At 35.8% G+C, this 15,589-nt stretch overlaps 1 protein-coding gene and 1 long non-coding RNA gene across 3 annotated transcripts; one reads left to right on the top strand and one right to left on the bottom strand.

The window, feature by feature from the left end:
- Positions 1-984: 984 nt before the first annotated feature.
- On the top strand, positions 985-5,669 carry LOC125475506 (casein kinase 1-like protein HD16). The gene is made up of 16 exons (XM_048580305.1): positions 985-1,630; positions 2,111-2,221; positions 2,336-2,409; positions 2,513-2,582; positions 2,672-2,727; positions 2,857-2,928; positions 3,017-3,111; positions 3,209-3,272; positions 3,383-3,512; positions 3,591-3,809; positions 3,912-4,054; positions 4,141-4,315; positions 4,491-4,581; positions 4,702-4,859; positions 4,965-5,153; positions 5,247-5,669. The coding sequence occupies exons 1-16, from the start codon at positions 1,286-1,288 to the stop codon at positions 5,304-5,306; spliced, it is 2,052 nt and encodes a 683-aa protein (XP_048436262.1). The 5' UTR covers positions 985-1,285; the 3' UTR covers positions 5,307-5,669.
- Positions 5,670-8,083: 2,414 nt separating this feature from the next.
- On the bottom strand, positions 8,084-10,870 carry LOC125475509. 2 transcript variants are annotated; one of them, XR_007256876.1, is made up of 5 exons: positions 10,595-10,870; positions 10,251-10,336; positions 10,095-10,140; positions 8,763-9,976; positions 8,084-8,664 (listed from the first exon to the last, which is right to left on the bottom strand). It is a non-coding gene; the product is annotated as an uncharacterized LOC125475509 (long non-coding RNA). The 2 variants fall into 2 exon arrangements; XR_007256877.1 differs by having other exon boundaries at positions 8,763-9,141; positions 10,595-10,855.
- Positions 10,871-15,589: the final 4,719 nt, after the last annotated feature.

Genomic DNA, 15,589 nt, shown 5'->3' with positions numbered 1-15,589 from the left:
TTTTTCAAAACCTCACCTACATGTAATTTTAACATATTTCTAATTAAAAAATAAAAAATAAAAAACACTTCCAACTCCCACATTCTCTACCACTCTCTTCCTCTCTCATTCTATTTCAAAAACAAAAAAAAATTCTCACACACTTTATGTATGCTCATATGCTAGTATATTTTACCATAAGCCATTTGCATCTAATTGATTTTTTTGGTTTGGTTTGTCATATAAATTGAAATGCCAAATAAAAAAACAAACCAACTCAAATGATTTTGTTTGGTTGATTTTCAGATTTTTTATTTGTTCGTCTAACCTTGACTTTCCAAAGAAAACTAAAAGTAATTAACTAAATGATCAAAAACAAAATTTTGTTTGCGAAATTGATAAGATCAAATGATTGATATATTAGCCTTATATTATATACCATCATCACCCTTATATTATAATCTCAAACTTTTTTAAAAAATTGGTCAGATTGGCAGATCATAAACATTCAATTTTTGTCCGTTACACCTTCTTGAAAGTGCTCACGTGAGCCCCTTGCAATTCGTTGGATTTTTTTTTTTTTTTTTTTTTTAACATTGATATTTTTAAATTAAGAGTAAAAGTAGTTTGGCATAATAAGCAATTTAATTTTGTATCGAATTTTTTATCAACGAGATTGAAACCTAAGATCTATTATTACTAAATAAATATCACCAGACCATAATAATAACAATTCGTTAGAAATTTTATATTTGTAAATTGTAATTTTCCCTACATTTGCAGTGAGGAAACACTACATTTTCCTTAAAATCCTCAATTAATAACAAAAATATAAAATGAAAATACACTCCAATTTCTTTTATATATATATATATATATATATATAAGCAATTAGTTGATCACCATTTTTAATTACAAAATCTTAACTAATTAAATATTTATATGAAAAAAAAAACAACAAAAAAAAAAATATAGAAACCAAATTTACGAATTTACCTCTCCATCTGTTCATAGCCTGTCTCTTTCTCTCCGCTCTGAAAAATCTAGAGTCCCTTCTTCTCCTTCCTCCTCCTTTTCCATTTGATTTCCCTCCACAGATCTCCAAAATTCTCTTTCTCCCTAATTTTCTCTCTCTCCCAAACCCTAATTTTCTCTCTCTACACACTCTCTATTTCCCTCTTTCTTTCTGTCCGTCTCAGCAATCCACACTGATCGATTTCTTCGGCCGATGGTTCTAAAAGCTTCATGAATCTTTCCGATAAGGCGCGCTTCTCCCCTTTCATGGACCACCGCCACCGCCCTTACCATGCCTGAGCTGCGACCACGGAGAAACCGGGCTTCCGATAACCCTGACCCGAACCGAAACCCGCACCCGATCGTCAAGACCCCGCCCCGGAAGGCGATTGTACGGACTCGGCAGAACAAGAAGAATAATAATAATCAGAAGAAGAAACAGATTAATAATCAGAAGGAAAAGAAGGTAGCTAGTGCCGGCAAGCGGAGGAGGGCCGAGGGCGGTCCGGTGATTGAAAAGAGGTCGTTTAAGGAGGAGGCTGGTGAGAGAGCCATGGACGAGTACGATAGCGGCGGCCGCAGTGGCGATAAGGGTCCCGCAGCTGACGATGAGGGCGCAGCTCCTATTCCCGAGAAGGTCACTCTTTTTGTTCACTGCCTGCATTCCATTTCACTTTATTTTTTTAATTTTTAAATCTAAATATTATTTTTTGATTTTTTTTTCAATTTTTTTCTGTTGGGTTTTTGTTTGGATGATGCGTGGGCTGAGGGAAGGAGAAAAAGAGAAAGTTTTTGTGTAGTTTGTTTGTTCCATTCAAAGTCGCAGTCTTTATTTCCATTTTAAAGTCATATAAGCCATTAACTTTGAGGAAGGTCTTGAAAGTCTCGCATTCGCTGTTCTTCCGTGTTCTTATTTTGAGTGGGGTTGGGAGAATGTGGTATTTGTTTATCTGTTTTTCATTTACTTAAGTGGGCAATGAACTCTTTGTGAGTGGGGGAGTGCAGCAAAATGCAGTTTGCTTCGTAATAATGTGTGCGTCAGCTGGGAAATATTTGATTAGCATTTCCTAGTATTCTTTTTGACAATTTTGTTCGTTCTCGGATTTATTTACAACAGGTCCAGGTTGGTGGTTCCCCGGTATACAAAGTAGAGAAGAAATTGGGGAAGGGAGGCTTTGGTCAAGTATATGTTGGTCGACGCATGGGGGCCGGCCCTGGAGCTGTTGAGGTGTGTAGTTATCTTTTTATATCCTCTTGTGGCGTAACATCATTGCATAATCTGTTTTCTAGAAAGAAAACAAGTGTTATGTCGGGTTTGTATTAACATATCTGTTTCATCTAGGTTGCTTTGAAATTTGAGCATAGAAGTAGCAAAGGATGTAATTATGGTCCACCTTACGAATGGCAGATTTACAAGTAAGAGGCTCCCTTTTCTCTTGTAATATGTTTGATGGATGGATGTCACTTCCTCACCCTCACTGTCTTGCATTGTGACCCACTTAATCGTATGTCTATCCAGTGCACTTGGCGGTAGTCATGGGGTGCCAAGAGTTCATTATAAGGGTCGGCAAGCTGATTACTATATCATGGTATGAGTTGTTTGCTTAAATTTCATTTTAGGTGTAGTTTCTAATTAGCCTAGTTTCAGACTTATAAATCAACCCTACTCGGTATACAGGTGATGGATATGCTTGGGCCTAGTTTGTGGGATGTCTGGAATAACAGCTCGCACACGTAAGTTCTTCCTGTCTTTATAATGAAAATGTCAACCCTGTTAAAAAGATTTTCATTTTTCACCTTACTGTTTGCTTGCAACACTTATCACTGTCTGCCTATCTGACACTCCTACCTTTTAAATTTCAGGATGGCAATTGAAATGGTTGCATGTATTGCCATTGAGGGAATATCCATATTGGAGAAGATGCACTCTAGAGGGTGATATTTTATTTCAGAATTTCTTTCAATATAGTTATAGATGGCAGTGTACCTGGCTTCATAATCTCTGTGATGATGTTGATGGCAGTTATGTACATGGGGATGTAAAACCTGAGAACTTTTTGCTTGGCCCCCCTGGAACTGCCGAGGAGAAGAAGCTGTTTCTTGTTGACCTTGGATTAGGTAAGTCATTGTTATAGAATCTCCTTACAGCTGAAATTACTTGTCAGGTTAATTTACCTAATGCGTTGTCATCTCATATCCTGTTTTTATGTGACAGCCACCAGGTGGCGAGATTCAACTGGCCTGCATGTCGACTATGATCAACGTCCAGATGTTTTCAGGTGAAATAAACATTGATTAATTATTTGACTGTAAATATGACGATCTTTGCAAGTAACCCAAAAACACAAAGATTTTACTCATTGGTATACTGATCATTAATGTGCTGCAGGGGAACAGTGCGGTATGCAAGTGTGCATGCTCATCTTGGTAGAACTGGTAGCAGGAGAGATGACTTGGAATCTCTAGCTTACACCCTGATATTTCTTCTTCGTGGTCGGTTGCCATGGCAAGGATATCAGGTTGATAATTTCAAAATTTGTGTACGCTTATGTTTGATTATGTATGCCACTCTAACACAAATACACTATATTTTTTAGGGGGAAAATAAAGGATTTCTTGTCTGCAAGAAAAAGATGGCCACTTCCCCAGAAACTTTGTGTTGCCTATGCCCTCAGCCATTCCGACAATTTGTTGAGTATGTGGTGAATTTGAAGTTTGACGAAGAACCAAACTATGCAAAGTATATATCCCTTTTTGATGGAATTGTTGGCCCAAACCCAGATGTCAGGCCAATAAATACTGATGGTGCTCAGAAGGTATTTTGAATGTTCTTGCATCTATGCAGACTATATTTTATGGATGTTAGTTATAGATCTTCATTTGGAGTTCAGCTAACTTATACTTCTTGCATTGGAAAGCTTATATGCCAAGTTGGACAAAAGAGAGCAAGATTGACCATGGATGAAGAGGATGATGAGCAACCAAATAAGAAGATTCGTATGGGGATGCCTGCAATCCAATGGATTAGTGTATACAATGCTCGTAGGCCCATGAAGCAAAGGTATATCCTTAGAATTCTTACACTGGACTTTATAAATTCAAATTTGACCTATAAGTGAACTAAGTTTATGTTTTCATTTGTTGTAGATATCACTATAATGTTGCAGATGTGAGGCTCCCCCAGCACATTGAGAAAGGAAATGAAGATGGGTTATTTATTAGCAGTGTGGCTTCCTGTTCAAATCTTTGGGCTCTTATTATGGATGCTGGCACTGGCTTCAGTGCCCAAGTTTATGAACTCTCTCCATATTTTCTGCATAAGGTTAGTGATCCGTTATAACAAGAATGGTTGTCTGTTGATGTTGAAACTCAGCTTGCAACAAGCATTGTTGTTTATATCAGTGGGTTTTTTTCTCTTTTAGATTACGGTACATAGACAATTATGACTATTTCTTGTTTAAATGAACACATCATCATAATATTTCTCTGTTTCAAAGGAATGGATTATGGAGCAGTGGGACAAGAATTACTACATCAGTGCAATAGCAGGAGCAACCAATGGAAGTTCTTTAGTTGTAATGTCTAAAGGTTAGTCTAAGCATCTGTGGTTCTGTAGAGCTACCTTGTCAATCTAATTGTGCATCTGTTGTTCCGTAGAGCTGCATTGCAAATCTAAATGTCTAACTAGTCCTCTATTGCTTTATACAGGGACCCAGTACTTACAGCAGTCCTATAAAGTCAGCGAATCATTTCCTTTCAAGTGGATTAATAAGAAATGGAGGGAAGGATTTCATGTTACAGCAATGGCAACTGCTGGGAGTAGATGGGCTATTGTTATGTCCCGCGGTGCCGGATTTTCTGACCAGGTTTTATTTGGATTACCAAATATCCTATCTATTGATATGCATGTTGGTGTGGAGAAAATATATCTGATAAGTGTATTTGGCCTCCCTTGAAATGAGCTATTTTAGGTTGTGGAACTAGATTTTCTCTATCCAAGTGAAGGCATTCATCGAAGGTGGGATAATGGTTACCGCATCACGTCAACTGCAGCAACTTGGGATCAGGCAGCTTTTGTCCTTAGTGTTCCAAGGAGAAAACCAGCAGATGAAACTCAAGAGACGCTTCGGACTTCTGCTTTTCCTAGTACACATGTTAAGGTGGAATATTTGATTACTCATTTTCTTTGTGCTTGCCTTTTTCTTTTTATTCTTCATTCTGAAAGCTCAAGTTTCTCTGTGGCAATTGTGCAGGAGAAATGGGGAAAGAACCTTTATATTGCATCAATTTGCTACGGTAGAACTGTCTCATGAACATGCAAGTAGATGCCGCTGATGGAATTCTGATAATTCACCTTTATGAGCCACAAGCCAGCTTTTACCATGTAGTGCCTGTCCAGAAGCAAAAGATCCTCTCACGGGAAATTGATTGGTCTTGGCATTTTGGGAGTTGATGTACGCTTAACTCTTCTTTATTGCCACCATAACATAGCATCTGTTACAAGTACATGTGCACTGTCTTCAATCTTTTGACCTTATTATATATCTCACTGGGAAGTTGTTTATTCGCTCCCATGGTGAATTAGTTTGTATATTGCCGAGCAATAATTCCTTGGGTTGAAGGAATGTGCACAAGTCATGTTTTGATTATCAATAGAATATGGGAACGTACATCTATGACTAGCTGTGATTTTGGACATTCTTATCCCTTCAGTTTGTGCTTAGTTTTTATTTTATTTTTTTTATTTTTTATTTTATTTTGAGGGGGTGAGCTTCTTTGTGGACTTTAAGATGAGATGTCCCAATTTGACCATTAAACAGAAAGCAGTTGTATAATTCAAAGTATCATTGTGTAATGGTTTCGTAGTCATCTTATTTATTTTTTAGTTAATCTCGATCAATTTCCAAATGCTTGTGTCCTTTTATTTATAACTGCTGAGTATGTATTCTGACCTTTTCTTAATCTGTACATTACGCATAGGAGTTGCGCTCTATGACCATGCTAGATTTTCAGTGAATAAATGAGTATTGCAGGTTAAATAGTTGATAATTTTGGTCGAAGTCTCTGAAGCAGAACTGCTGTAGGGAAGGTTATATTGCACCAGTGTATAAATAAGATCTATGATGCCGAGAAAGATGGACCCTTCTTGCCCATTGGTAAGTTTTACGTCCGAAGGAAATTTTGTGCAAATCTCTCTTGCAGTTTATATTGTAATTTTCTGTGTCTGATTTTGTAGCTAAAAGATCTTGTTATCGATTGGCATTCATCATCTGTTACACCACTCGTTCTTCTGTGTGTACTCAAGTTAGTAAGGATTCTCTTCCTGTCCCGTTCATTTTACTTCTTTAATTGTTTTATATGATGTAAACTGTTCTCTTCGTGTTTCTAATAGATTCAAGTTGAGCTGCATGCGAGACTTGGTGGCTCTTGCATATCCATCCGTGATGCTGCTATTGGTGGAGGTGCGTGTTTTCAAACACAAGGTAAGCCATCTTTCTTTAAATAACTTCCCAACACCCAACCCTCGCCCTGCCCTGGTGACTATTGTTAAACGCTAATTGCATACTGCTTTTTGTCTTGTGTGACTGCATCATTTTGCTGCAGTTCGGTCTAGTTGCATATATGAGCTTGTAAGTCGGTTACTGGTACTTCTTAGGAAACTTAATAATAGTAGGTGCTAGAAGGAAGGTGGTTAAACGTAACAGGCAGATTAAGAGCCAGAAAAATGAGTGTTGCACCAAGACTATGTGTTTGCTTATGCCAAAAAACATTGGTCCTTCTTTAGGGAAATAAAGAGGTAAAGAATGAAGAGCCTTGGCTTTGTTCGGAAGCTGCAATGGGTAGTTTTAGGCCTGATTTGGTATTGAGGTGATTCTGAAAAAAGATGGTATAAAAAAAAGTTAGGAGCTGTTTTTGTATTTGGTTAACATTTAGCTTCAACTTTTTTTCACAGTTTTGGATGAAAAAAAGCCAAAAACAAGAAGCTGCAAACTCTAAAAACATGCTTTCAACAATGCATCTCGTGTTTCGACCATAAAAACAATGCATCTTGTTGATAAATCATATATATTACTATTTCCAATGTGCATGCGAATCTATAAGAAAAATGTGCTTCACCCATACAGAATACAGATACAGCCTTCCATTCAACTCCAAGCATTTGGTTTCCTTTTCAGCTGCAGATCTAAAGTGATATTAGCCACGGCATTGCCGTGCTGATTTTTCTGGTTTGAACTGATCGATCATACTTATTTCCGCCAGTGTCATGATTTGGCCTTTTCAGATGATGAATCCATGCTGAACTCGAGGCATCTAGGTTGAATTTAATCAGAATTTACCACTGTCAAAGTGAAGCAGTAGCTGATTTCATCTTTTTAAATATATGAATTTGCAAAGTTCTAAAAGCCGTCATAAAACCTTTTTTGGCAGCATATACGGTCTCATAAGCTTTTTACATTCCATGCATGACACTCCATTGATGGCTTTGTTGCTAGAAATCCATTCTATGTACGCTTATTTTTGCTTTCCCCGAATGAAAATTCAATAATAAAAGTATAGGGTAAATTGCAGTTTAACCCCCTAAACTATTATACCAGTTGAAATTAACCCCTTGAACTATTTTTTTTGGTAAATTAACCCCCTAAACTATTTAAAATCAACCAATTAACCTCTTGCCGTTATATTTCGTTCATCATTCAATCAAATTCAAGGGAAAATTAATTATTTCATTATCAATTCTTACTTGTCAATGATAAACATCAATAAAATTATCACACATGGATACAAAATAATGTGTAAAACATATAGCATAATAAGAAAACAAAATAAAAAACCAAACATTTATATAACGGATTATATCACATTGTCATTACACATTATCTTGTGTCCATATGTCATCATTTTATAGATGGTTATAGTTGACAAGTAAAAATTGATGATGGAAAACTAGTTTGCCTTTGAATTTGACAAAATAGCGGATGAAATTCCATTGACAAAGAGTTAATTGGCTAGATTCAAATAGTTCAAGGAGGTTAATTTACCCCAAAAAAATAGTTTAGGGGTCAATTTCAATTGAACTAATAGTTCAAGAGGTCAAATGGCAGTTTACCCGATCAGCCGCTTCCAAACGCATTTTATGAACTGCGAGACATACAATGATCGTCTTCTATACCTGTGATCGTATGCAAAGTAGAACCCTAGTCTATTCTGTGTAGACTCACACACATTCACTCCCACCGTACGAACATAAATGGGTTCTGGTGATCCAAATCCACAAGCGCCATAGATTGCCGTATATCGACCACCCAAGCATGCCTCGTCTCTCTTGCCTTCACACAGCTCGAGTACAAAAAAGGTGGATAAAACTGGGCCGGCGTTCACTGAAAATCAACTTGAGAAAACGCATGCAGCATCTGATGTTTTGGGCGACAACACAATCTCCTCAAACGGACTCATTCCCGGAGGACATTAAACATCATCAGATCAATGGTTAAGTACCTCGAGACTGAATTGAAAAAGGGGAAGGAAAAAAAAAAGGATTGGCAATACTCGCCTCGCAGTTGTCGGGACTATATCGGATTGTGAAGAGACTCCGGCGGCCCCTTATATCGTGCATTTGCCTTGGATATCTGTAACATGGGAATCGAAGTGGATTGCTTCATCTCTCCTCTCCTAGTAATTAACGAAACAACTAAAATGTTAGAGGCTACCAACTTGAAAGATCTAACGGTTAATTTACACCAAAATATATGCTACAGCTTTGGAATTACCAGGATGCAGAGGACATGATCTCCAACCTTCAATGTATAACATTCTGAATGCTCCAGTGGCACGGAGCGCTCCCGCACTGCTTTTTTCACATTAACCCACTCATCCTCTTTGGCTCCGAATCCGACAAATATGACACTAACTTCCTTTAATAAATGACAAAGGTCACTTAATGAACTTATATGGCTAGGTCTGGTATTTGTACGCTGTTTTCCAATCCAAGTGGTCTCCAACTCTCCGGTACTTATACGTACTCAAAGTTCAGACCAACGTGTCGATCAGCAGTATATTCATGGATAGAGGCAATAAGTTGTGATTTAGATACTTACAGTTTCGCCCGTACTAAGGAATCTGTGAGCAAGGAACTTTTCAACATCATACCTGCAAAGCGATATAAGAGATTCAGAGAGAGAGAGGAGAAGGGCTGATAGGGTTGGAGGAAAAAGATAGAAAGCGTCTCATGGTCTCAAAAAACATGTAGAGCTTCAGTCAGTTAAAGCATACAGATATAGCATAACCAACCAGAGATGAAAATTGAATGAAAGAATGAAGTTTGGAGAGCTATTTTACACTCGAAGAATGACTTTCGAGGTGAAGCCTGGACCTCAACTCAGGTGAAGAAAAAGCTTTTTCCAGAAGAATTACAATCAAAGCAATCAGGACATAAATTCAACAGCACACACAGTTGAAGATTGTCCTATCTCTTGGCTTAACAATGAGGTGGCTAAACAGACATCGATCGAGGCACTAAACTTGTATCATCGGCAGGTTAGTTAGGTGTACATGAGGATCTATTTCCTTACATCCTTCACCAAATGCCTCGTATCAATCTTTTCATGATTTGTAACAAACGCCCAGTTTGCTATGCTCACCAAATTAGGCACAAGGTTTTGCCACAAAAAAATGCTAATAACCAACAAGATAGCAATAACGACAAACTGATGCATCCAACAAGAACAAACGTTCAAAGCTTCGATTATCTCGGTTGGTCTGTCATTCACTATTTTTCTATTTTTGGGTACAATCACAATAATCTGATTTAACCAGTTTTTAAAAGCCTTAGAAGCTTGTATGGTACTATAACCTAGACATAAAGCAACAAGTACTTGTGAGAAGCACATTTAGGTATTTCAAAACTTTTGTGTGCCTTATTCGAAGGGCAATTTCTGGATATGTTTGGTGACTCCTTCACCCTATTTTCGAACCAGCTTTGCAACTAGGACCATTCCAACAGAGAAGCGCTTTAGACACGATTAATCAATGCTGCCTTAGGGTAAAACAACGGTAACAAGTACAATCAAATGAAAAGCAGAAAAAGAGATGAAAGTGTTAACCTCAGTCCATTTTACAATAGGTTTCCCAGCACGAGCTGCAGAGCGACTGCACAGGCATAAAACACCAAAGCAGGAGTTAGAGTCCGAAAGAAGGATCATTCGGAAAGGGATTCAATCAAATACGATATGAAAGTCTAAGCATGAAATGAAACTCACTTAAAACTTTCTGCAGCACTTTGACAGAACTCTCGTTCCAGCACTTGCTCTCCTAATTCCCTCATCAATTTATCCATTTTTTCTGTCTGTTGGGAATTGCGGGAGCGAAAAACCAAAGTAAGTTCATCAGATATTCCCAAATTGCGAATTCAAATAACCCTAAAATGCAATGCTAATCACATTAAGCAAGCAGTAATCTCAAAAGAACACCTCAGAAGCTTTGGCTAATACCAAAATCGGCACTGATCACCAATATTTTAAAGCAATACCCAGATTACTGTGAACAAAATTAAATGAAATTTAAGGGAAATTAGAGAAAAAGGTAGAGAATTTGAATTCATTACCTCGGCCATCGTAAAGCCGATGAAAATCTCTCTGTTTCTGGGACGAAGACCGTCCATTCTCTCTCTCTCAAACCATACCTTTCTGGAATTTGATTGCTTTCCCGCTCTTCCTTTCCTCTGTGTAAAACCCTAGAAATTGGAAAGTGGCTCCTGTGATTCTGATTTTTTATTTTTTATTTTTAATTTAATTTTTATGTCTTGTCAAAGTCAATCCCCTTCAAATCTATCTCTCTCCCTCCCTCTCGCTGCTTTCTCTGTTTCTCACATTGGAAAGCGAAAACGGTCTGAGTAAGGTGTTTGTCAGGATATATGGGCTTCTGACAGGCCCAACTCAATCACCAGCCCAGAAAAGGGTGGTCGGAACCTTGTCCGTTTCATAGGTCTCGCGGGCTCCTTTTTGTTTTTTTAACAAATGATATTTTTTACATTATGGAGGTGGAGAGTGTGCTAAACCTCACAATATGCTTCAAATTCATCTTTAACAAGAATCAAACCTAAGATCTTTCACTTACAAGTGAAGAAAATATTACCATACCATAATACTTTGTGAAAAATATTACTTCACTTACAAGTGAAGAAAAATACTACAAGTATGACCTTTTTTTGTTTTTCATTTTTTATTTTCACTTTGTGTCTTCGAGCTAAGAATGGATGAAGAAATGTGATGGGAGAAAGGGGATGATCAATGGGTAAAACCAATATTATTTTGAAATTGAAAACAAGATTTATTAGTTTATATCTAAATGTTTAAAACATTTGAAAACAATATTATTCGAACAAAAATGTGGGCTGGGTTAGTGGTGTGCCCCACATGTGAGAGTGGAAAACGAAAGGTGAAGCCCAAATGCCCAGCCCTCACCTGCGCACGCCCTTGCATGCGTCTACTTTGCAGCAGCCAGACCTGGTCCCCTAGCTGTCTAAAGGTCATAATGAACCTAACAACTCTTTTTTCTAATCCATGACCACAATTTAAATGGGCCTGTTGGTTGATCCAACGGTCCACGTTCAAATTTTTTTTTCTTTTATATTTGTAAATTTATAGTATCCAACAATTGAGACCGAATATGATCAAATCTAATAGTAAAAAAAAAAAAAAAAAAAAAAAAAGATCTAACGGCCAAATTTAAATCCAATGACTAGAATAATTAAAATATATATATTTAACTCAAAATTCACCCAAAAACTCTATAAATACTTATGTATTTGTTCAAACATTCACACAAAACTCAAATTTCTCCTACAATTTTTCCAGTTTTTCTTTCTACCATCTTCCAAGGACCTCACCTTTAACCATGGTTTATTGATGATCTAATTTAGTGATTTTTCCATAGCGTTTCATGAGTTTCATGTTTCTATTTAGTGATTTTTCAATATTTATCGGAATTTAAATATTTTTAGGTTAAAATGTTCATAAAATTAAGTTAGGATAGTCTACATAATTTTTGTTTTTAAATTTAATTTAAAAAAATTTTGCCTAAATTTATTCTTTAATAATCATTGGCTAAAACTTTAGGCCATAATGGTTGGAGTAGAAAAACTGTTTCTAGGTTAAAACCTAAATTTTCTGGACTAAAAATTTTAGATTTTACTTCAAGGATTGGAGATGTTCTTAAAAGAGCAGGACTCTTACCATCAACTGTTCTACAATGTTGATACTTGGTCACATGCTAATAGTGACTAGTGAAGCACATGTAACATAAAAATTACATATAATAATAACTCACACTTTTGTCAATAAATGACGGTTTTAGTCTTCAATCATACATGTAGTAATAAGTCGTGAATTGTCTTAATGAATGTGAATTTTTTCTTCATTCACTCTAGGTGAATATGATTATTTTTTTAATTTATCGTGTTTTGAATTTATTAAAATAAAAAAAAATAACTCTTATGTCGTTTGACTTGACCAAGACTTGGGGCTTATAGGAGAGGACGAATTCATAATAATTGAACTTGACATAGCTTAATTTGTAGGCAGTTTCGAATGTTAGGTAAAACTCTTTTTAGGGGTCCAACAAAATCATCACGCATCCACATGCATCAACCATGATGAATGAAAGAACGGAAGCAAGTATGAACTAATTCAAGGACGTTGGCTACCATTCATATTCAGACAGGCATGTGCCTGTGTTTGGTGTTAGGTGCGATGCCAAAATTAATTTAAAGTTGATTTTGTGGGAGTACGAGAAAGTTGGAGCATTAGTTTCTAAATTTTGGCTTGATTAAATTTTTTATTTATAAACTAAAAATTGATTCTGAACTTGTCACAATGATAAGTAATGAGTAATTATGTTGGTAACACCGTTAGAGTTTTCAACTAATATAAATGGTTTGAAGGGATAAATAAATGATGAAACTTTTGATGGAGTTATCCAAAAGGATTACTACTTCACGTTGCAACAAATTCAATGACCAATACTCATTGACTTTTATTTTAAGGACTAAACCTTTAATTCGACTGCAATTCAAAAACCAATGCTCCAATTTTCTGGAGTCACAAACAGAGCTGTGCACATTCTTTCACGAGGTGCCTGTCAAAAGATTAATACAAATGTACAAAGGTTTCAGACTGGGTAGTCTAGGCTCTTGAAGACTTCTCAACCCAAATGTGATTGTAGCGGTGCACAATTTAGTTCTAAGAGTGGTAGTTTTTCTTTTGGTTGGAATTTACACAACAACTTGGAACAGCTTCAAACTGTCGAGATTGGTAGCATAATTATTTTTTAGAAAAACTAATAAAAATGGCTTGAAAACTTTAAGTTTTAACGATAAGGACAAAATAAAAGGTAAAGTGAATAGTATTAGGATTAATTTTTAATATAAAAATATAATTTTTCATTTGTTAAAAGTCCTTTTTTTTTTTTTTTTTTACCATAAAGTCATGAGTGGCCCAAAAATAGTAGGTCGTAGTCTTATCTATATGTTGGGAGTCGGTATATTTGAAAATAAAACGACTTTCGACATGTTCATACGGATAGAAACATGCATGCATGCTTGCCGTGGATTTTGGATCAGGCCGTATCACCATCATTAATCACGCGGTGTATAATAAGCTTACGCATATTTTGATGTCCATGATTAGTTCAATTGAATAAATCACTAGATTCATTAAAAATAAATACTCGACTGTATATTTTGTCCAAATAAAGTAGAAGATGGATTAGTTATAAAGAAAACTTATTCCCACAAAAATAGTAGGATTGGAAGGATAAACTTTGTTTAATTTTGATTAATCTATTGTCTAATTTCAATATTTACAAATATTGCAAATTAGCATATATTTCTTCGCTCAACATTTATCGAATCTAATGAGTTAACAATTTCAGTGAATCATAAACACCAAACAATACCTTATGTTAAAATACTTGTTTTGTTACACACCACTAATCAAATGCTACACAATAAGTTGTTGAATAAGATTACTCATATGTGATTTGCAAGCTAACTCCTATTTAATGATATCACTGATTTGCGAATAATTGCATGAGTATGACATATAATCAAAACAACTAAACAAATTACTTAAGTAAATAATTAGCTACAAATAAAAATAAAATCTCCAAAAGTAGGAAAAGAAAACTTGTTTGACAGGTCTCGGTCAAATTCCCACAGATGAAAGTGCGGATCGTTCACCATTAAGAGCTTTGATACAATTCACGAGAGAATTTTCAGTGTGTTAGGAATACGATCTAGTATATTAAGTATAAGAATACAACTGCTTGAAAATTTTAAAAAAAAAAAATCAATTAATTATACTATAATACTTGATGTACCAAATTATATTATTCAGGTATACTAGACCGTGTTCCTGTATAATAAAATATTTCTCCGAAGGCACAACAGGTTGAGTGGATTTCAAACAGATAATAGCTTCACCAGTTACCACCTCAGGAAGTCAGAAGCTATTGGCCAATGCTTATACATGCATAACACATCCATCACCTGCACCAGAGATTTTTAGACGTAATCAAAAGACCGACACCACGACACGTGATGATATTGTTCTTCTACTCAAACTATATTTGGTAAGAAGACTAAATTTGTAGATTAAATTTTGAAAACTAAAGGACATAGAAGTTAATGATTGATTTATTTAAGCGTTAATAAACATATTCATTTCTATTGGTGACACATCATTTAGTTTGCAAATTTAATCTCCAAATTTAGTCTCCTTAGCATTATCCCTTATTTTATAGCAATATTTTGTAGGGTATACCAGAGAGACTAAATATATAGACTAGAAGTAATACATGACACTTCATGATGACAAATGTTCTCAATGCAAATAAAAAATTCTTCGTATAAATACGAGAGATTCTTTTCTCGTATACCCACAAATAACGGCACAAAAGTATTATCCTCTTTCTTATAAAGAGGAATAAAGTAACTACTACCAAGACTTGGTCAATTTTGATAAGTATTTTTTTTTTCCTTTCGTTGAATGATTCTAGATCTTGTTTGAAAATGAAAAATTTATGGAATGAAAAAGGTGTAAAAAAAAAAAAAAATATTACGCGGAGAATATAATGGCATATGGTGATCAAATCAAATCATGGAAGATAAAGCGATGAGCATTATGGTAGAGTGGTAGGGCAGGCTGGGGAATGAAGAAAGTGACAATAATAGTCGTACGCGTGAGCAGTATTTTTTAGCAACATCATCTCACATCAGACTCAACTGATCTTGGCAAATATCTTCTACATGTAACATATGAGTTTTTAAGAAACATCATCTCACATCTAATTAAGTGGTTAGGTCATATTTAAGGCCATGTGACAGCCAAATGATTAGTGGGATCTCGTTCGGTTCCAGCCAACATTGAAGATGCAGAATTGATAGTACGTGAAATGAAATGGAAAATATCAATCAAAATAATGCATTTTTGCTTTTGGAAGCACAGTCAAAATGAATAATGATGTATATTGGGAATTAATAATTGAATGAGTGCCTGTGACAAACGGGTTATGCGTAAAAGTGACTCATGTTCATTGAGAT

This window comes from the organism of the source record quoted next, unplaced genomic scaffold, assembly GCF_019419815.1.
Source record: "Pyrus x bretschneideri cultivar Hongxiangsu unplaced genomic scaffold, Pyrus_bretschneideri_v1 Contig15, whole genome shotgun sequence".
Lineage (NCBI taxonomy): Eukaryota > Viridiplantae > Streptophyta > Magnoliopsida > Rosales > Rosaceae > Pyrus > Pyrus x bretschneideri.
Note: the sequence above shows the minus strand (reverse complement) of the source record. Positions and strands in the feature narration are given on the sequence as shown.